The following is a 22,521-nucleotide window of genomic DNA, read 5'->3' on the forward strand; positions in this document are numbered from 1 at the left end:
GTTGTTCAGTGTACTCGATTACTCTTTCGAGCACCTATGTGTTTGCCTTAGTGTCCAACACCAAATGACTTGAGACTAGTTCATACTCACGCTTGAGTCGACATAACACATACTAACCTTAGCGGATTGTCAATGCCCAATTGGCAATCCTATGGCTAGGAACGTTTTAGGAATGAACATAAGAGAAAGGTCTCGTCAATTTAACTAACTTAAATCACTTGTCTCTTAGATCAAATACATTCCTTGGATTCCCTTATTGCTTAAACACAAGATACTATAAATAGTGATTAACAATAAGCTTTGCCCTTCTATTAAACATATAAAAGTTTAACACAATAAGTATTCCATAAAGCTATTACATCAAATGAGTGGCTTTGTGGGCATACTTCCAACAGTGGCAACTAAGGTCTGTTTAATTAACCTCTAAGATATTGCGGTGCCTTCAACGGTAAAGATGTAACCCGTTTGAGAGCGCACCTTGTGTGGGTCAAATAAGTAACCTACGTTAGCATAACCAACAAGGCGGGAATCGACTCGAGAACCGAGGGGGTTATGGCATCACTCGAGGATTCGTAGGGATAAAACAGGCCCAAATCCATAGTACGCTTAAGGTAACAAAAGATGTGTTTAACACCAGTCCAGTGTCTGTGTGTTGGTGCATTACTATATCTTGCCAAAAGATCAGTAACGAATGAGATGTCGGGTCTAGGCCATTGAGCTAAGTACAATAAAGTGATTTTCACACTTATATAAGGAACTTCAGATTCCAAAATCTCTTCTTCATCCTCCTTCGGATGGAAGGGATCTTGTTTTGCATCAAGCGATCAAACGACCATAGGAGTACTCGAAGGCTTCACTTTATCCTCGTTAAAGCGGAGCAACACCTTCTGGGTGTAGTTCGATTAATGTACTAAGATTCCATTGGAACGGTGCTCTATCTCGAGGCTAAGACATTATCGAGTCTTTCCTAGATCTTTCATCTTAAATTTCGACTTTAGGTGCGAGGCAATTCTGTCGAGCTCTTCAGGAGTTTCGATGAGGTTCATGTTGCCGACATAAACTACAATAATCACAAAAATTGGAATGTGATTTCTTAATGAACACGCAAGGGCATAGTTCATTGTTCACATATCCGTGACTAGTTAAATACTCCATCAAACGATTATACCACATTCTTCTGGATTGCTTCAAACTGTAGAGTGAATTTCTCAGTCGACTTAAGAGCATGTTCTGAGGTCTGGAACTATTTGATCCAGTCAAAGTAAGTCATTCGGGAACTTTCATATAAATTTCCTTATCAATATCCCCATAAAGATACACAGTTACTATGTCCATAAGCTGCATACTCAATTTTTCGGAAACTGCCAAACTGATAAGGTAGCGAAAAGTAATCACATCCATAACAAATGAATAAGTTTCATCATAGTCAATCTCGGGGCGTTGTGAGAAGCCTTGCACAACAAGTTGAGCTTTGTAACGCACAATTTCGTTTTTCTCATTACGCTTCCAAACTAAAACCCATAACCAATGGGCTTCACATGTGAAAGAGTAGGAACTACAAGTCCAAACACCTTACATTTTGCAAGTGAATCAAGTTCAACTTGGATTGCTTGTTTCCAATTTGACCAATCAATTCAACGTCGACATTCATTAACGGAACGGGGTTCAATGTCATCGTTCAACATGATCTCAATAGCTACTGCATATGCTAATGCATCGTCGATTATCATCTTATTTCTACACAAACATCATCCAAGCAAACATAATGGATTGAAATCTCTCAATTCTCATGAGGTGGTTTGGTCTCTTCAAGAACGCTTCCGTAATCTAGAATTTCCTCATGAGTTGGATAGAATGAGTAGGTAACAGTCGAATTGATGGTAGGCCCAACAACCGATGCCATGGGTTTCCTCTTCTAGGGGTGTGAATCCTTTGAACCAAGAGGTCTGCCATGCTTTTGTGTAGAGGTAGAGGATTTGCTAGCTGCTAATGTACGTGGTTCGTCCAAGATGTCTGAAACGATCATACCAAAGTGTAATTTCGTGCGCAGTCCCTGAGGTAAAGTCGGCCACATAGTGGCTCTCTATAGGGCATATGGTTGTAGTATACAGACCACTCGGGATACGCTCCATCTTCTCTAGAATACGCTTCTGGCCATATTTGTATGAAGTGATGCACAAAAATTTAACTTCGTTTTCTACATAGGTTTCAGCGTAGTAGCTATTGTCTAATTATTGTCTCGAATATCTTTAACGCTTAACAACGTTCTTCCAGAACGTGAAGAATAAAGTGCCTCTTGAATGGTCAAAATAGTGCCATTGGACAACATTATATGAGCCTTTTCGTATCCTTTGATCAGGTTGGATAGACCTGAAAGGGTTGTCAGAGGTGCATTCTTAAGTATGAAGTTAGTCAAATAAATGCGTTCACGCAAATAGTGTGCGTGGTTGCACTATTTGCTAGACAACTACCTATGCCATTAGCCATACCTAGAATAAGATTAATTGAACCAGTCACATGCATACAAGTTCAAAAACTTAAATCCATTCAATTAATTTTTTTCAAGAAAAGTTTATGAACATCAGGTTCATAGTACCCGCAAACAAACGCATATATATACAAAAATATGCAACAAATATATACAAGTAGGTCTTCGAGGCCTATGATTATAATTGAAATAATTATTTGGACTACAGGCCAAAATTAAAGTTTGGGTAAAAAAATTAAAACACTTAAGGCCTAAAAAAATAGGCAATATAATCGATGGTCCAAAGCATTGGACCAAAACCCTAATGGGCCTTTAAAAACTGTGAAAAGGAGTGGGATCCAATCCCAAAAAAAATGGGCTGGAATGGTCACAGGCCAAGAGTCAAGAAGCAGGCCCAAAACTGGGTAAGATATAACAGCCTGCTTCGCAAGCACGAATGCACCAATGTGTGGTTGTGATTGGGTGTGGAGCGGTGCAGGGGAACACCACAGCCATACGGGGTTGTGATCATGTGCTTCACAGTGCACTGAGAAACCATAGGTCATGCAAGTTGAGCCAAAGTAATGGGCCGTTAAAGGCGAGCCCAAAGGAAGAATAAAAAAAAAATTGTTCTTTTTTTTTTTTTCATGCTGAGAAGAAACCAAGGCCTAACTGGGCTCGGGTTTCAGTCTAAGAACACCCCAGCTTCGCTGGGTATGGTCACCGAGGAAGATGGTCGGCGCCGCCGCTTCAGGCAACTGTGTTTTGATCAAATTACTCGGAGCAAGTAAGGTTTGACGTGGAACCTGGATGGTGTGATGGAGAAAGAAAATCTCGATGTCCATAAATAGAAAACCCTTGGATTTGAATTGGGGTTTTAGAAATCCGTGGAGATATCTTGACCAAAATCATGGTCGATGACGATTGCAAGTCGACGACTGCAGGTTGTTAGAGATGGCAATCGTGATGACTGACCATGGCTACGGGCCATATGTGTGGCGCCGTGAAAGGCGTTAAGATTTTGAGTAGGTGGACGATGTCAAAACGACGTCATGGCTCGAGGTCGCTGCTCAGTGTGGATTCTAGAACCCTAATTTTCTTTCAATTCAATTCATGCATAATCAAACTATAAAATTAATGCATGAACATATATTTGATTCAATTCATGTTAATATCAATTCACATAATTCAACAATTATGAATATAATGCATACAAAAATTATGTAGAATCTAAAATCTGAAAAACGTAAAGTTGGTTATGCACTATGGTGAATGTTCATGTTATCAAGGCTGTAAAAATATCGAGATAAAAACTGTTGTTTTAGAAGAACCTAATTGCATGATGGTATTGATGAATTGGTTTGATGCCGAAAAATCTTTCTTCAATTTTAGCTTTCCATCTCCAAAGCTTGTTTCACGTTCAACACAAAAAACTTAAATTAAATAAATAAAAGCATATAAATCAATATAATCAATTAAGAATAATTGAAATGTAATAGTCCTGTGATTGAAGACGAATAATTTTCAAGTTAGATTCCTAAGCACAGCGGTAAAAGCATGTTGATAACATGTTGTGGCTTATTTTAATCTGACAAGGGAGAGAGATGACACACCCCAACACAGAATGTTCGCTAGGATTCCGAATCGAGCTGAGCTGGCCGAGACCTGAAAGGTGACAAAGCCATAAAGTGTAGTGATGTGGAAAATATGAATAAATTTAAACCTAAAAGTGTCTAAATATAAGAGTGCGCTGTGAGCAAGAATGAACCCATTTCACACGTGATTATAGAGCATACGTAAAGTACAATAAGGTAAGATAAGGATTATACCATCATAGGTAGCCACCTATACTGGGATATGCCAAGAATCCTCGTCGATACGAAAGCTCAGCTGCTAAAACCTGGAAGGGCGAAAAACAGAAAACGTGAGTGGGCAAAAACAAAGCTTTTTAAAACCATTTCTCTTTCCAAAAATAATAACCCTTCACCGTAAAACCCGTATAATTTCCCAGAAAATAGTAATACATACGTATGTAGAAATCATGCTCAAGAGTAGGGAAAACCAAGTATATGCCATGTCAAGTATCTCAACAATGAAATAAGTAAGCCAAGTGAAATAAATCAATGTAAACTAATATGTCAGTTGGAGTCACCTAATGTGACCTGTACGATTGAGCCTATAGCTCATCTACCAATTCCTGCACATGAGTCGGAACCACCTAATGTGGTATGTACGACATGCTGGGTGTAAATAGATACGCTTAAGTGCTACGATCACGTGAAGGATGTGCGAAGTATCACAAGTCACCTACAAGTCGGAACCACCTAATGTGATATGTACGACAGGTTGGCACATGCCTTGGATCCAAGGTGAGCGTGTGGTGCAGGAAGTGAACGATCACATGAAGGCTAGCCCTGGCCTTGGGCGGAGCACTAACACCGGAGTGCAGGATAATGAGCACTAAATGCATCTAAACATAACCATACACACTGCAATTATTATCATCAATGTGCACTCGCCTAAAGCTTACCTGGGCGTCCGCAGCGTCATGCAATAATATGCATATCTATACTAATGCATATACTAAAATGTAATGCAATTGACATGGCATTTAAAAACGTCAATCCATTTAAAACCAGTTTTTGGAAATTGTAAAGCATATATACATATATATAGAAAACAAAAGCCCACTTATATAGAACATGACGTCAGGTTGAACCCGCCTCGTGGCCTTTGAAGATCCTTGCAATGGTTTCACCTAGAACCGAAACCATTATATAATTATGTATAACATATTAACGTATAAACGAGTTTTCCGGATTTCTTTTCATGCTTTTCCCCTAACTTTAGGAGCTCATTTCAAGCTCAATTTTCAACCAAATTCAATGATTCAAAAGCCAACTAGAAGCTAGGAATGTGAGAAACATGTTTGTACCACTTTGAAGTCGAATAGTAGCTGGAGTTGACCGGGGAAATGGTCAGAAAGTGGCCAAATGGCCACGGGTCCAAGTTTTCAAGAATCTGGGAAATTTCATCCCAATTTTCAGAGATAAATTTCTAGCTCGATTCTCAATCAAATTTGATGATTCAAGAGCCATATTAAAGCTAGAAGCATATAGAAAAATTCCATACAAATTAGAGCCGATTTTATGTCGGTGTTGGCCGGAAAAATGACCTAAAGATGGTCAGATGGTCACAACCAAAATTTCCAGAAATCTGGAAATTTCTTCCCAACTTTCATAACTAATTTCTAGTTCGATACTTAACCAAACTTGATGATTCAAAATCCATTTTGAAGTTAGAAATATATAGAACAAGACCATACCAAAGTGGAGTCGAGACATTGTCCGAGTTGGCCGGAAAAATGTCTTGAAAGTGGCCAGATGGCCACTGTTCCTTGCTCAAAATCTGGGTGTTTCCCAAGAGGTTTTTCTGCATTAACTCTACCAAATCGCATTTTGAATGTTAAAGACCGTATCAGGAGTTTAAAAACGATAAAATTTGAGTTTGAGGGCTCCCGAGGCTTACCTATGGTCGGAAAATCGAAAACTCGCCGGCGTTGGGTTCACTAAATGGTGATGCTCTGTCTCCATGCCGCCTTGACCATCCCCTTACCCACGTGGCAGCCCGTGAGTGGTCTAAGGGTGGGATAAAAAAATCTCCACTTGTGAAATTACCGCAATGCCCTTACATTCAAAAATTCGTAAAAGCTTCGTAATAACTCTGAATTCGATTCCAATCGCGCCTACGCGTTCGTACTATCGAGTACTTCAAGAATACGTTAAAAAAAATTTCATACGTCTCACTATACATTGGTCAACGAAAGTCAATACTCTCGCCTCTAGGGTATTTTCGTAAATTCATATTTTTAAAATTTATAAAATCGTAGAACTAAGGACGGGTTATCACAGAGAGGCGCAAGAGAGAGAGAGAGAGAGTAGGGAGAGAGATGTATTTGTAGGATTGTATAGAGGATGTGTTATTCTTCCTCTGCAGTGTTTTTATTTATAGCAAGAAATACAAGTAGTAATAAGAAAGAAAATTAGTATTAAATCTAATCTAAAATTTACACAATCGCACTTTAATACAATGTTTATAACAAGAATGATAAAATGAAATAAATTGAGCACCAGGAAAATATTTAATTAAAAAACAAAGTGTCCATATCAAAACCGACCTAAAAAGAATAATTCATACCGCCGTCAAAACCGAAGCAAAAAGCTCTTACTTTCAGATCGATTAACCAGGAAAAAAAACAAAACAAAAAACTCAGTGAAATGGAGGTGTACGGGCAGGAAGTGGTTCTGATAACTGGGTGCTCGGAAGGGGGGATAGGTCACGCACTGGCACGCGCGTTCGCTGCAGAGGGTTGCGTGGTGGTGGCGACGAGCAGGTCAGTGAGATCGATGGCGGATCTTGAAGGGGACTCGCGATTTTATTTGCAAGAGTTGGACGTGGTTTCCGAGGAGAGCGTGGAGAGGGTGGTGTCGAATGTGTTAGAGAAGTACGGCCGAATTGATGTGGTGGTTAACAACGCTGGGGTTCAGTGCGTTGGTCCAGTCGCTGAGGTCCCTCTCTCTGCTCTCCAGCACACTTTTAACACCAATGTTTTCGGTACTCTCTCTTCCAATCTTTGATTTATACTTGCTGATTGTCTCTCCTCTTCGTTCATGTATTGTCATATCATTCTTGTTTCCTGTCGTATTGGGGTAATATAAACTCGGTAAGTGATGTTTGCGCACCGGTTTTTTACTCTTGTTTGCTTTTGTCACTCGGTTTTATTTTGATTTATTCAATTCAAATGTCAAAAATTAACAGGTTATACACTGGTTGAAACGAGGTGTGTGGAAATTACTTTGCTATAAGCTAGTTTATGGATGGATAATTACATTGTTTTTCGCTCAATTTGTGTAAGAGGGAGCGCAAATGTCACTTGGTGAAGATAATCTTAAACTTTTCATGGCACGGAACGTCATGGTTCTTGTGCATCCATGCCATGGAAGTTTTGGAGTGGTGCAAAGTACAATTAACCCTTCCTCTAATTATGCGAGAAGTAGAAGGAAAAGGTATTGGTGTCATGTGTTAGCATGGAGCTAAAATGGATACGTGAAGTTATGTGGCTACAAATATTATGAATGTTTTCTTCATCTTGTTTCTCTATTAGTCCCGGTTCCTATAAGCATAACAGAACTGCAATCATAGTTATGCATCTTCTGAAATCTCATCTTCTTAACCGTTGCGAGTGCATATACTCAAAGGAAAGGGTGTATAAGCATTACAGATTTCAATCATCTATTAGTGTCAATACAACGGTGTCATCGCGCTCCAGACTCCTATATAAGTCATATTGGATCATTCTTTCAACAACATTCATCTTCTTTTGATTTTTGTATGCAATACAACAGCTTGTAAACTTAAATATGCTGATTTCGGAATATGCATTGCCTCCGACAGACTGCAAATTATATATCACAACTCAGGAAGATTACGTTGCTAATCTCAATGATAATACAAAATTAGTCATTAGTCATTTCATTCTTGATCAAAGTTGTGCAGATGGATAGCATGAGTGCTTTTTGTAAACATGATGTTATGCTATTGCTTAGGTTCCGTGAGGTTGATACAAGCTGTTATCCCCCACATGGCATCAAGAAGAAAAGGAAAGATTGTAAATGTTGGAAGTGTTACTGTTGCGGCACCTACACCATGGGCTGGTGCTTACACGGCATCCAAAGCTGCTCTTCATGCACTCAGTGATTCTTTAAGGTTTGTGTTTTGTGTTGTGTTATGCTCGGTAATGAAGTTTTGTTTACAAACCTCGTACTAGCAACAAAATAGTTCCTAGTTAATGAAACGTTTTGATTTTTCTGGGATTTCATCTGAAGATATCATTGGTTTGTGGGGAATAATGTTAAGATATGTAGTTGTACTTCTCTTTAAAATCTTCCCAGTTGACCTACACGTTGGCCACATGAATTTGTCCAATTTTGTACAGCTTTGTCGTCTTATATTGTTTTATTTCGCCTCTTTATGGTTCTAACCATCCTCAAAATATCAATGTTTACTAGAATGGAACTGCGGCCCTTTGGAATCAGTGTGATCACGGTTGTACCTGGAGGAATTAGGTCAAACATCGGACACGCTGCTTTAGCCAGCTACAACCAGATGCCCGAATGGAAGTTATACAAGCCTTTCGACGCAGCAATCTGTGCTAGAGCCACTCTCTCACAAGGTCCTAAATCAACCCCTACAGACGAGTTTGCAAAGAAGACTGTGGCTGCCATTCTGCAGAAGAATCCGCCAGCTTGGTTCTCCTACGGTCACCTCTCTACCATTTTCGCCATCTTATATCATCTGCCACTCTTCGTCAAAGATTTTGTATTGAGGAAAGCAATGAAATGTTGACTTGTTACTTATTATTCTGGTTGTTTATATATCTACACTTCGTGTCTGCGTTTATCATTTGGTTACAATAACTACCCAGGATTGTTGTAAGAAAACCTACAATTATAAGTTTATATCAGATCCGCAAAGGGAAAAATTGAGAGATGAAACGCGACACCAAAATGAATAAACAAAAATTTGATCTCACTACAGAATGCTTTTCCTCAAAATTTCACTTTGGTTATATCGCCTACCTGAATTATTTAAACCTCACATTTGTTACACTGTCTACCTAAGTTATCAAACTCACTGAGAGTGATGAGGATGAGCATAATACACCATTCCGGGTGGCTGCTGAAGTGGCCGGAAACTAGGAGCGGGTGGAGGCGGCTGAGTTAAGGGTATTGGTTGCTGCTGGCTATTTTGTACAGGCTGCTGATTCATTTGCAGTGGCTGCTGAGCCAAAGGCACCAGTGGACTCACCATATGAGGTGGGGGAGGTGGTGGCCCTAGAGGCAAATGTGGAATGCTACCATAACCATATGGGCTCATGACCCCTCCTGACGGCTGTAAATATTGTTGAGATGGCGGGTTTGGAAGCATGTGAAATTGACCTTGAGAGGTTGGGGCTTGATTCTGCGGTGTGGGAACCAATGCTGATTGGTATGAATGGTTTGGCTGCACAGAAGGCGCTTGTGATGACATAAAAACATTGGCATCCGAAACTGGCACTGACCTCTCAGGTTTGGATATTGAATCGGTGCCCGGCGTAGACGTGGAGGGCTTTGTCAGACGAGCATTCTTCGCTTCTTCAGCAGCAAATGTTGAAAGAACAGAAGTCATAATCAATTGAGAAGAACTTGAAGCAGCAAGCTTGTCTGCAACCAAAGCTGCAATGGCTGCAGCTGATTTCCTAGGTGTTTGTCCGCCTATAGAATTTCCATCAGTGGAAGGACTGGTCGCACTTGATGGTTTAAACACATAATCTTCATCATTGAGCCGCTTCCGCATGTTGGTGGCTTCTTCTGCCTGTGCCTGTGCTACCTACAGTCATCAAAACATAACATATCAACTTCGGAGTTGGGATACCTTGCACTATTGTCATAATAATAAAGCTAACTAATGGTGTTCCAGCTATCTGTACCGACTGCAATCAACCACTAATGACAGAGAAGGACTCATGTTCTATATACTTTGACACAATACGACAAAAACCATGTGTAAAATAATTTCAACATCAAATAAACTGAGGGGACAAGATAGTATGCTTTAAGGAACATCAGCATGTCAACTGTTTTTATATACTGGATGATTTGCACGACCTCATAATCACAACCAAGGTTCTGAAACTAGCCTGAGATCAGTGCAAAGCTTGCTAACACGATATTTTAGAGAACCTTCAAGAATGGGACTTGAATGCATCTATTACCACAAAGGTCATTGAAAACTTGAAATGATGCAATCGGACCTGGCCAGCTATAAACGGGCTACATTTGGGTGATTTCCAAGTCCAACGGAATTGACGGCCAGGTAGTAAGAAATAGACTACAAAATTAGATAAGAGGGGATTAGATATGCATTTCATGAGTATTGCAAGGGCATGTGAGAGGGATTTGAAAATGACTACTTGGAAGGAATCATTTACAAATCCCTCATACATGCCTTTGTAATTCACATGGTGAATTTCTAATCCCCTCTTACAATTTGTAGTCCATTCCTTACTAGCTTGGCCTCAACCCCTTGAAACTTGAAAATTCCTCACCCAAACATAGCCTACATGTTGCGCCCATGAACAGCTAAACAGGTTATGACTTGGAGTACACAACAAGAAAACAGGTTATGAATTGGAGTACACGACAACAAAGTTCTTTCACACAACAGTATCAAGAGCAACGAGAGAGCCAGCCATCATTACACAAAAAAGTCCTAATGTCAAAATTCTTCTCCGTAGTTGATTGCTCTAGAGGGATTTGGTGTTTCTCATATTTTACAAGAGATGCTTACTTATAAATCTGATCATATTAGAGTTCACCAAGAAATACTTGGTCCTACAATCATTGGAGGAACGATACCTAAACCTGAGGATGCTCTAGAATCATTTCAATTGCTCGCTCAAGAACTACGATAACTCTTCAAGTCGTTTAAGATTGAAGGCAAGCCATGTATTAGAAAAGAAAAATCAAGGCAAGCCACTGTAATGGAAAGACGAAAGCCCATTAGAATGTCACTTTCTTGCTTTAGGAAGTGTGGCAGTAAAACACTTGGTCCAGATTATCTCAGAGAATGCCGGAGATCAAAACTCACACCAACCAAATGAACAGTTCCAAAAGAAAGGAACTGATGAGAGGTTCTATCCTGTTTTCATTTCCGTCTTCTCAGAACTTGCACCTGCCTGTGGAAGAGGACAGTAACTCGTGTTCATTATTTTGGGTGCTACGCAGCTCATAAATGAGTCCTACACATCCACCCATTTATATTACCTCTTAATTGGACTTGAATGATCAACCAATTCAGGTACATGACCTCAATTCGGTCTAGGAAATTTAGCTGCCGCTTCTTGTAACAGTTCTGGTGGTCAACTGGATGCTACCTTATGACATAAGAGGTTTTCTAGCATTCTAAAACATGAAAATGCAATGTCCCACAGATCCATCAAACAATCTCCCAAGAAATACTATACAAGCAAAAGCAATATTCTAAACTAGCGCAGTGGATTGAAGAGGAAGGCCCCTAACTACCAAGGTAATCCACAACGTGCCCCAAGAAATACTATAGAATCGTGATCAAATGGTGAAATTTATAATATGCTAATATTCCCTTCTCTTAAAAACTTTTCTTTTTGTGGTCTGACATCTCTTAAAAACTTAATAGATGAAAAGCAGAAAACACAACTTTTTAAAAAATATAATTATTAGAGGCATACCTGCATATGAGTTCGAACGTTCTCCAGTTCAGATTCCTGAAAAGATAAATGATTCTACGAAGTCAGCAAAAGCATAAACCATGAAACAAAGGGTCTTGTTTAAGAAGCACAATATTCGTGCTTATTTGCATGCTTCAGTATTGAAAACATACTCAATAATTAAAGAAAATAATGGTATGATTGGATACCTGTTCATGCAGAGCTTCTTTTAATTGAGATACAAGTGCTACTCTACTTGTTTCAACTAATTTAAGTTTATCGATACACTGCTTCAAAATATTTTCTTCCTCCTCTACTTCTTTTGCTAAAGTTTTCCGCTTTGGATCTTTTGCTGAAGATAAAAGAAAATATGCATCAGAAACAACAATCTTAAAAATCAAGGCAAGATTCCATTAAAAGGATGTAATTTGGAAACAGCTGACAATATATCCTGTCAATTACTCTAGTTAATACCATAAATGTTCACTGTATAGAATTGTTAGTTTACCATTAGTACAGGCAATGTCAACATCTTTCTCCAACTTCCTTACTCGGTGAGCTGCAGACTTGCATTTACTCATCTCAGCATCTTCAGTGGGATGTTCACTGATCACCAAGTGAAATGCGGATACAATCTTCTCAGCTGGGCCTCCAATAGAAAGTTTCTATTTTCCAAATAACATGAAGTTAGAAATCTTTCAACAAGCACAAATGTACAAGCAAAATATGTGTCAAATTGAGCAAAGACTTATTTAAACAGAGATGGTAGTCCAAAAGAAATAAAATGAAGCAAAATGAGAAAAGTAAGAGCAGGCCCTTTTTCTCACCGTTCTGATAGAGCGTGAATCTCTTTTTACATTCTGACTGAACGTAAGCGCTTTTTGCCACTGAGTTCCAATGGTGGAGGCAGTTCTTCCCCAAGCATTAGTTCTTTGAGGCTCCTTGTACGAGACCCAAATACTCGTCTCTCTTCCCAAATACCAACCTATCAATTTTGTAAGCGACAACAAAGTTAAGCCATTCTGCTTTACATATTAAAAGAGAATAATAACCAGTTGGTCAAATATTCTTAAATTGGTTCGCATATATAAAATAGCATTCCTTACGCCAGGTAAAGAGGAAGGGAAGAAGATTTAAAAGAGAATACTGACCAAACCCATTACCCAACTCCAAATTCCAGAACTTGAATTTCAATTACAGTTACAGGTCATGCTGTTAGTGTCTGGGTTGGTTATATGAAACAAAATCAAAGGAGGGTCTTACTAATCTAGATACAACTTTCTTTCCATGATCATCGCCTTGCTCATGAACAACTTTGAGAGCTGCTGGAAGAACCTTCCAAAACTCAGCAACAAATTCATTTCCTTTCCGCTTACTGTTCTGCAGGATGTCATTTGCAAGATACAAGAGAGGAACTTTCTGAACCATCTGTGCACTATGGAATTGTTTATCCCATGTTGCAACAACCAGTTCTGCTTTGCTCCGGTGAAATATGCACCAATGCGACAAAGCTTATTACAAAGTCAAGGCAACACAGACATTAAGCATCACTTCCTCAAAATTCATACAAGATAACAAGAAATATACACCTGGATATTGTTCTAACTCATCCTTTAAAAAAAAAAAAAATTACAAAAAGAAAAGTGTTCTAATCAAATCAACAATATATACATTTGTTCACAACTCATTTCATCCTTTGCTGCTGAAGCATCATCCCACCAATCTTGAGAGGCAAGTTAATGATACCGATAGGGTTAACTGAATGGTGTTGTGTGCCTACTTTGTCTAACTATCAAACCATCTCGTTGAACCACTGAACAAGTTGAGAGTGGAGTCGCAATAAATTTGGGAAATTAACCTTTATTCGTTTATAGCAGCAACTCAGAATTTAGTGTCAGCTATTGTTTACATTTCGAACTTTAGCAACCTACGTCAAAAGAGAGATAACTCAAAGTGTAACCCTATCAAGCAAGCATAACCGAAACAGAAAACCAGAAAAGCCAAACTACCAACTCCAGAGATATGTTAATTCATCAGTTAGGTCAAATAACAAGAAAGTATCATTCAGAGAAAATTAAAAGGGCATTGTGAAATCTTCGAACGAAATAAATAAAAGAAAAAAAAAGGATACTTTCAATGCATTGCTGGGTGCTGTTGAGCTTGGAGAGCTTGTCTGCAAGTATCTGCTCACTGAATACACTATTCATATCCTATTCCAGCAATGCACTTTCACTACCCACCCCTCCAACAATTTATACAAAACAAAACGCCCCAAAAATCATTCGAAAACAATAAAAATCTTTGCACAAAATTCAGAATACCCCACAAATTTTTCAACTTTAACCCTAAATTCGATGACGAAAGAGCTCCAGTTAGCGAAAGGCAGCAAGAGGATTGGAACAAATGTAGAGGAAGAGAGAATCAGAGATGAGAAATGTTGCACTGGGGAATACGACTGCGTTGAGCAAAATTATAGAATGCCGAATTTTTATGGGAGGTTAAAGCGGGATTGATTTATAAAGAGAAGAAATGCTGAATTTGCAAAACCCTAGAAACGGTTTTCTATTTTTTAGTTGCAGGTCCCAGGCCAAGAAAAACGTTTCAAAGACGGAGTTGATGATAAAAAAAGGTCCCCTTTTTTTTTTTTAATTTTTTTTATTATTTATTTATTTATTTATGGGGTGTTAGTGAGTTATGGGGACATTTGGCGCAATATTTTGACTTTTTGTTGAGGGAAGAATTGAGGTTTTGCCTGACGGGATGTGCTATCCACATTTTTTTTTTTTTTACTTTTCACATTTTTTCTGAATTTTCGGTCGTCGAAAATGAATTGAAAAAAATCAAATGGCAAAAATTAATAAGAAGTGTGTGAGAAATAAAATAGGATGTGTGGGTATCACACCCTTTGTCTGAAACTCACACAACTAAAAATAGATATTCAAACAACTCACTCATCCCCTTCGATTCACTTTCTCTTAACAACTAACTATTTAACTTACTAATGTTATTGTTTTATTAAAAAAAAAAATTTAATTTAAAAAAAAAAAAAAGCGAATCTCTAAGTTGCTGATCACGCTACAATTTAATGATATTCTTTTTCAATTTAAGTAAAAGGATTTAAATTCAAATATCATAGATGTAACATCCCACATCATCCAGGGGAGTGGATCCTGTAAGCCTTATATGTATATTCCTATCTCTACCTAGCACGAGGTTTTTTGCGAGCTCACTGGCTTCGGGTTCCATCGGAACTCCGAAGTTCAGCGAGTTCGCGCGAGAGTAATTTCAGAATGGGTGACCCACTGGGAAGTTCTCGCGTGAGTTCTCAGAAACAAAACCGTAAGGGTGTGGTCGGGGCCCAAAACGGACAATATCGTACTACGGTAGAGTCGAGCCCGGGATGTGGTGAGGACCCAAGTCGGGAAGTGACAATAGATGCAAAGTTTGATACCAATTTGTGCCTCGCCCTTTAGTATAAATATATTTTTGTATCAAAAGAAAATCTCCGAATTACCCATTTTTAATGAGAACAAAATATTGGAAAATCGAATAATTTTTTACTCAAAAAAATAAATAAATAGAACAGCACATGGGGCTAAACAGTTTTTGTTCTACCCCTTTACAACAGAAGAAAAAAAAAAAAAAAAAAAAGGGCAAAGGTATGCAAAAATTGAGTTTCATTGGCAAAATGGCACAAATTGAGTTTCACATAATGTTAAAGTTGAGTTTCAAGGTGAGTAGCAAAAACTAAGCCTAAAAGAAGTTAATGTTTCACTTTAAAAATCCAATTGTCAATAGGAGGAAAAGACCCAAAATCACTTTAAGGGAGCTATATTCACATTAGGATTTCAAACAATTTGAAAATATTTTCTTAAATGATAAATTGCATGAGATTGTGGAGACTTTTGCAAAGACTAAAATATAAGAATTTTTTAATATTTTCGTATAAGATTTTGAAATATTTTCTTGAAATAAATGGCTAATACAATTGATCGGGCAACGATTAAACATATTTGGGCAAGCTTTATTCATAGTCGAGTAAATTTGTTCACCGATCGTCCAATTGTTAGTATATGTAGAAAGTGTTTGCGAAAGAGAACTTACTACAAGGAATTGGGGAATCAATACTACAAGTAATGTAGCAAAGCAATACAAAAGGAACTTGTAAAAGAAGTCTTGTAGAGCTTTAATGTCTTTTCGTATGTTGAGTTGAGTCTTCTTTTTCTTTCTTTTTGTTGCCTTTTATAAAACCACCTTCTACTTCTTGAGTAAGCTTTTCCCTCTCAGTTTATTCCTTCAGATCCAAGTTGTTGATGTGATTGTTGTTAAAGGATAATTTTCCTCTTGCAAACTCAAGCTTTTATCCGCTCAAAACTATAAGTTCGCCACTGAAAAGTACTTTTCCTTCTTTCTTTTTGCTGCCTTTTATAAAACCACCTCTTACTTGTAGAGTAAGTTTTTCCCTCTCGGTTCATTCCCTCGTATCCAAGTTGTTGTAATTGATGTTAGAGGATAAGTTTCCTCTTGCTAACTTGAGCTTTTATCATTTCAAAACTACAAGTTTGCCACTAAAATTACCATTTCTTCTATAAAAATGACTTAGCAGCCTTCTTTCTATGTGGAAGAGGGTTTTTTGCCGCCCATAACGACATGTCATAAAGTGTTTTGCAAAGCTCTTTGAAAAACATGATACAAATGTACAATCCTGATTAACTGTGTGAAAGAGAAATATTTCATCCAATAAAACAGACTCCAATAATTTAACTAAAGTGAAGTTTGGGAACGCCAAGATACAAATGGATTCATAAACACAATAAATAAGGCTCCAGTTTGGAAGTTTCTACTAATAAACATAGAAACTAAGTCTCAGGCCCTCAACATAATAAAGCAGACTTAATAAAAAAACCAAAATCCTTTACGATGCGATTACAATGACCCTTCCCTACATCTAACATGCTGACCGACTGACCCCAAAGAGAATCCGAACACCACCCATGGTTGGATTTTGGCACGCTCCTACTGCCTCGTATTTCTTCCCTGTTGTGCTGCAAGTTTTTCAGCCACTTGTTCTTCTGACAAAGGCAAGTAATAGATTCGGGGAGTTGACTTGGTTTTCCGAAAGAGATCATCCAAGGTGACAATTGGAAGATCAAGCTTCTCCGGTAGAGGTGGTGGAGGAGGCAGAGGAAGCCGCTCTCTTGCTGGGGGAGCTGTAGGCAAGGGTGGTGGAGGAGGGACAGAAGCAGGTGGTGGAAGCTGCTGCTGCCTAGGTTGACGGGGAGAAGGCTGCGGCTGTGAGGTGGTCGCAGCAACAGGAACAGGACCACCGCCGACAGGTGCAGCAGGACTCTGAAAAGCCTGAAGCCGTGTTTGCACTTCCTGAGGATCAACAAACTCAACCGCTAAGAGGCGCCCACCATTGGGAGGCCACTGTAGGTTATACACAGCATTTCGTGTCTCCAAGGCTTCTTCCACTGATGAATACTGCATCAGCACAGTAATATCCACAGTAAGGGAAGAGTTTCATTTAATTTAGAGAGTAAGCAGAAACAGTGGGTAAAAGCATAGTTCCAAACGAGCAAATCCAGTGGGTGCTTACAGTAACATAGCAATGAGTTTTGATGTGGTCCATCCAGAAATCAGTAACAGACCCAGTTTTTCCTAGAAGTTCTTGCACAGCTTTCAGGGTGAAAGGTCGCAGAAAATGATCAATTCTAAGGGAATTAGTTGGAGCCTTCTGTGATGGTGGAACTACAACAAATAAATGATATACAAAGTCAAAACATGTGTTGATACACATTTCCATATTAACAAAAGACCAATGACTCACCAACACGTTCTTTGGGAGCTTCCTCACTCATAGTAGAGTTTGATCTCGAAAAGTTACGCTTTAAACTGGTGGTCTGGAAAGTTTCCTTGGGTGTGACCGTCAGCTTTTCAATAGGACTTTGCAGCTCTGGAACTTTAAGGCTTTCAGAGTTCCACCTGCGCCTTTTTATCGGCTCATTGCTTCCAACTGCTGCTTGATCTGCAAGGGAATTTATCCAATGAAAAGGCCACAACAATACTTGATTATTTAAAGGGAATGGAAAGAAATAGAAGAGAAAAAAAAAAAAAAAAAAAATGAAGTGCAGAACCCAGCAATATCATTTGGAATTACTACAAGATTTATGCCAATGAGGATACAGCAAGCAAAGGCAAGAATATGCACAAAACAGAAAGCAAAAATTAAAACTCTCTGGCTGTAAATAGAAAGTGGCTATAGTCCTCTTACTGAATAATTAAAATGCTGACCATCAAACCTTGATTTCTAAAGGAAAATCAATGCAAATTTAGAAACTGAATATAGTCGTCAAGATTAGTTGCTATACACAAACTGGTACATTCCTCTTATTATATACCAAGAATGTCTCTTACTTATTCCCCAACACACATTCGAAACGGTAATTCAAGTTTAATTTGAAAATAAGTAATCCAATACCCTAGTTATTAAATTCAAAAATAGCTAGACAAATTCATTAAACGTCATCACTGGGTTTCATCAATCCCTTCTCTTGAAGTTTAATTTGTTCCCCGAAATAAGTGATACAATTCATCAGTTAATTATACACATGCAATTATTGCAAGCATGCAACATAATATCATACATACTCCATCAGATATATGTTACCGATCAGTAGAATAAAACAAAGAAAAGGAAATAATCAGAAGCTGATGACAATTACATATGTTGCACAAGTGAAATGCAGAAACTTCATGCAATCCAACTCAAGCAGAAGTTCTCATAGTAACTTAGTGATGTGACAATTGGGTGGAAAAATATACATAATCAAGAAACTCCAGCTAGAATGCTCACCATTAAGCTTTCTTTTCTCAGCAGGTGGGGCCGTATGATTCTTGATCTCAACATTTTCATCCATTTTGTCCAGGGAAATATCATCTCCCACAATATCAACATGACTTTCCTCATTCACAATGGGTAAATCATTTTTCTCACACATCTCTCCCACATCGTCAGAATTATACTTTGAATCAATTTGTTTACCGTCCAGCACATCTTCTTCCATAGAATCATCTCCAGAACTTCTCTCTAAATTTAATTTTTCTGAGTACCCCACATCAGCACTATCATTTTTCTTGCTTATGTCTGCATTTGTATCATTGTTGTCAACTTTCTCTCCAACAGAAGCTTTGTCCTGGTGTGGTTCTTCAACATCCAGTGGATGTGAATCACCACTGACTGGGACAACAGTGCTGGATGATGGATCCACCATCTCCGGGTTAACATCTAATTCTAATTTGACATGGTCAGCAATTATATTATCCTTTAGTTCAATCTTTTCATTAATTGACACAGAATCAGTAGAAATAGAATCATATTTTACTTCAAACCCTAAATGGCTGACCTCAGATACCTGGTAGTTTGGAGCAGAAGAGTTGACTATGACATCCCTGTCTGTAGGCTCTAAACTCTCTTTCTCCAGTTGGGGCTTTGAATCCTCATCCTCCAGCTGGGCCTTAGGATCAACATTCTCCAGCTGGGGATTTGGATTCTCATTCTCCAGCTGGGGCTCTGGATCCTCATTCTCCAGGTCGGGCCTTGGATCCTCATTCTTACGATATAGCTCTGGATCCTCATGCTCCACCTGAGGCTTTGGATCCTCATTCTCTACTATGGGCTTTGGATCCTCATTCTCCACTACGGGCTTTGGATCCTCATTCTCTACTAGGGACTTTGGAACCTCATTGTCAAATAGGGGCTGTGAATTCCCAATTCCCTTATTAGCTTCAGTGTTCTGTGAATTATCACCAACAAATGCTGCCTCAGACACCTGAGTCTCAGTGACCCTAACACTGGTTTCCACAATAGTTGATTGAACAACCAGCTCCTCTTCAGCTATGGCACCAGCATCTTTATCAACCAGAACATAACCTTCTTGAATACCCCCTTGATCCAAATCTGTAGCACTGGCATTAACATCAACCTGAACTGGCAAATCAACTTTTCCAGTCCTTTTACGCCCGCCAGAACCAGTGCTTCTAGGTGTTTTAGCAAGAACTGCAATTGGCTCTACAACTTTATCACCATAAAGTCCGTTATCCTGGGTCGAAGCATTTTCCCCTTCAATTCGTATTGCTTCATCCAACCGTTTTACCAAATCATCCTTCAAGCCCTTGGTTGTCAAACTTCGCTTCTTAAGCTCCTCTTTTAATTCTGTAACCTTCAAAAGGTTGATTGGTCGGTCGCCAAGAATCGGATATTGATATGACATCTTCCTACTAAAAACAAACTCCAACCCTGATTTAAGAAAAATACAACTAAAAAATCAATAACTCTACCAAAATCAGCAACAAAAGGAAAGCACACAACAACAAATAAAAGGACCATGGTAATACATCAACAATACAGCTACCAAACGCCAATATGGAAGTAATCCCTGTTTAAAAGGTCAGTCAAACACTGCTTCTATTTAACAAAGCTAACATAAACAACAAAACATGTCCTGTACGTCTCAGAAACTCTGCCTACCATATGTTGTTTGCTGTTTAATAACTATGCATATTCTTTTACAATTAAGCCATTAAGAAAAAAAAAAAAAAATCTCCATTAAAAAAAAAAAAAAAAAAAAAAAAAACATTTGATAATTTTATCAAAAAGAATGACAAAAGATAATATAAGTGACTTATTCCAATCAAATAATACGAAATAAATGAAACTGACTTTGACCTGTATAGTAAAAATGATAGTAAACTACCTCAGTCGAATAAACGTCGGGTTGGGCAAAAACATAAAAATAACAATATTCCCAGAATATGCAGAAATGCTTCCATAAAAATATACGCAAAGAACGAAAGATAACGTAGTAAAAATTAATAATGCAATTTCGGCAATCATACAATACGAAAACCTGAACTGAAAATTTCGTGCAAATCATCATATTGAACGAACCAAAAGGTCGTACCTTTGCTGCTGAAGATAACACAATTATTATCTAATAAAATAGATAAACCATAAAAGCACGAAACCAAAATCCTAGTTGCCTAAACGCATTGCAGGGGAACGAAAAGGTAAAATAAGTGAGAAGACTTACAGGACTGAATGCTTGACCGGCTGCTGCCACGAAAGGATCAAAAGGCCCACAAAAAAAGGGGAGTGGACAATTGAAAACCCTAATTTGACAACACAAAAACCACCATTAGAGAAAGCATCAGCATCTATGAAGAAGCAAACCCAGAAAACAGATGACAAAGCTAAATCTGAATAGAGCTTCTCCCAATTGGAAGAAAGAGACCCGGCGCTGGGGTCGGTGTCGTTGTTTCCTGAAAACAACCAAAACAAAAAACCAAAAAAGAAAAAGAGATAGAGAGATGGAGAGAGTATGTAAAAACAAGCAAAATTCTTTCTTCCTTAATTTCTCTTTTGATTTGGGGAATTTGAGCGTTTTCTCAGAATTGGGATTTCTAGGGTTCCTTCCTATCTATTTTGCTTGTCTAGTTTTCTTCCTTCTTTCTTTCTGTTTGAGAAGACGAGACGGAAGTGGGTTTCTTCTAAAAATACGATATGTGTTGTTGTTGGTTTCCCGGAAATACCCTTCCCACGTGGCGAAGCTCAGGGATCTGATTGGATAGGTTATGAGGCTCAGGCCCATTAGGCCCGTCAAGGGAGGAAAATGATCCTCGTCATATCTTTTTTCTAAAGATCTTAAAAATTTTATGGTCGTGACCGTTCATCGTACATCGGACGATCAGTTTTTGCTAGGTACTATTTATATTTAATTTTAAAATTAAAATTTTGAAATGATTTCTGACCACACGATATACGATACGATCATAAGATCCCTAGAAAAATGATCTAGCGAGGATCATTTTCCGTCAAGAGAAGATGGAGAGACATTTTGGTGGGACTGACTTTTAACAACAAAGATCTCGTCAACGCATGATGTTATCAATTTAAATGTAAAATCTTATCAATTTAGGGCAGACGATTAAACTTATCGACACACTTATGAATACAAATAAGTTATACTCAACATGCATTGGTATTATATGACAGAGTCATCATCTTTCTTTGGTATATATAATATCGTTTGTTAAAGAAAAAAACATGCAATGATAGAGCGCACAACTATTAGCAACCATTTCGGTTTTGTTTGTTTAAATATAATTATTGTTACAGTTATCTTTGTCTTGAATGACAACTGGGTATCTTTGTCTTCAATGGTGAAGGTAGAGATGATCACTTAGATCATCATTCTTGTTTGTTTGAGGCTTGGATGCCTCGAATGCATCTGAGGACTGCTCGCCGCTGATTGCCATGGATTATGGAGGTGAAAGGTGTGACTTCTAGGGTTTCATTTTGGTTCCCAGGAAAGAAAAGCCCTAAAGCTGATGGTACCATGTAAGAAATACTTGGTTTTCAGTGTATAATTTAATCAGTCTAAATGCTTGGTTTTGTATAATACTAGCACTATGTGGCCTCGTTTGGCACACCGTATAAAGCACCAGATAGTACTAATAATATGGAGTACGGTATTTGGTGTCCGTTTGTATTAAATAGTCATTGGATTAAATAATCCGGCCCACCTATTTTATCCAATGAATACCTGCTTCCTTATACTCTCCAAAAGCACGGGACAATTTAGTCGGTGCTCTCTCCCACCCTTCATTCTTCCTCACCCTATATTCTTCTTCTTCGTTTCCCTCCCTCTCTTCTTCTTCATTTCCCTCCATCTCTTCTTCTTCCCATCTGCTTTCTCTGCTTACAAAA

The 22,521-nt window shown here is 38.4% G+C and overlaps 3 protein-coding genes across 3 annotated transcripts; 1 reads left to right on the forward strand and 2 right to left on the reverse strand.

Annotated features, from left to right (window-relative positions):
- Nucleotides 1-6,667: 6,667 nt before the first annotated feature.
- On the forward strand, nucleotides 6,668-8,918 carry LOC125471045 (short-chain dehydrogenase RED1-like). Its single transcript, XM_048570913.1, has 3 exons — nucleotides 6,668-7,081; nucleotides 8,074-8,233; nucleotides 8,536-8,918. The coding sequence occupies exons 1-3, from the start codon at nucleotides 6,745-6,747 to the stop codon at nucleotides 8,870-8,872; spliced, it is 834 nt and encodes a 277-aa protein (XP_048426870.1). The 5' UTR covers nucleotides 6,668-6,744; the 3' UTR covers nucleotides 8,873-8,918.
- Nucleotides 8,919-9,008: 90 nt separating this feature from the next.
- LOC103934088 (regulation of nuclear pre-mRNA domain-containing protein 1A) lies at nucleotides 9,009-14,383 on the reverse strand. The gene is given in 8 exon segments (XM_009343788.3): nucleotides 9,009-9,895; nucleotides 11,775-11,810; nucleotides 11,963-12,105; nucleotides 12,262-12,418; nucleotides 12,581-12,621; nucleotides 12,624-12,738; nucleotides 13,017-13,264; nucleotides 13,885-14,383. Coding segments are annotated over 8 exon segments (1,554 nt in total). The 5' UTR covers nucleotides 13,961-14,383; the 3' UTR covers nucleotides 9,009-9,157.
- Nucleotides 14,384-16,484: 2,101 nt separating this feature from the next.
- Nucleotides 16,485-21,278, reverse strand: LOC103934089 (apoptotic chromatin condensation inducer in the nucleus). The gene is made up of 5 exons (XM_009343789.3): nucleotides 20,846-21,278; nucleotides 18,610-20,052; nucleotides 17,584-17,781; nucleotides 17,353-17,504; nucleotides 16,485-17,237 (listed from the first exon to the last, which is right to left on the reverse strand). Exons 2-5 carry the CDS (start codon nucleotides 20,024-20,026, stop codon nucleotides 16,770-16,772), a joined length of 2,235 nt encoding a protein of 744 aa, XP_009342064.2. The 5' UTR covers nucleotides 20,027-20,052; nucleotides 20,846-21,278; the 3' UTR covers nucleotides 16,485-16,769.
- Nucleotides 21,279-22,521: the final 1,243 nt, after the last annotated feature.

This window comes from the organism of the source record quoted next, unplaced genomic scaffold (assembly GCF_019419815.1).
Source record: "Pyrus x bretschneideri cultivar Hongxiangsu unplaced genomic scaffold, Pyrus_bretschneideri_v1 Contig56, whole genome shotgun sequence".
In the NCBI taxonomy this organism is placed as follows: Eukaryota; Viridiplantae; Streptophyta; class Magnoliopsida; order Rosales; family Rosaceae; genus Pyrus; species Pyrus x bretschneideri.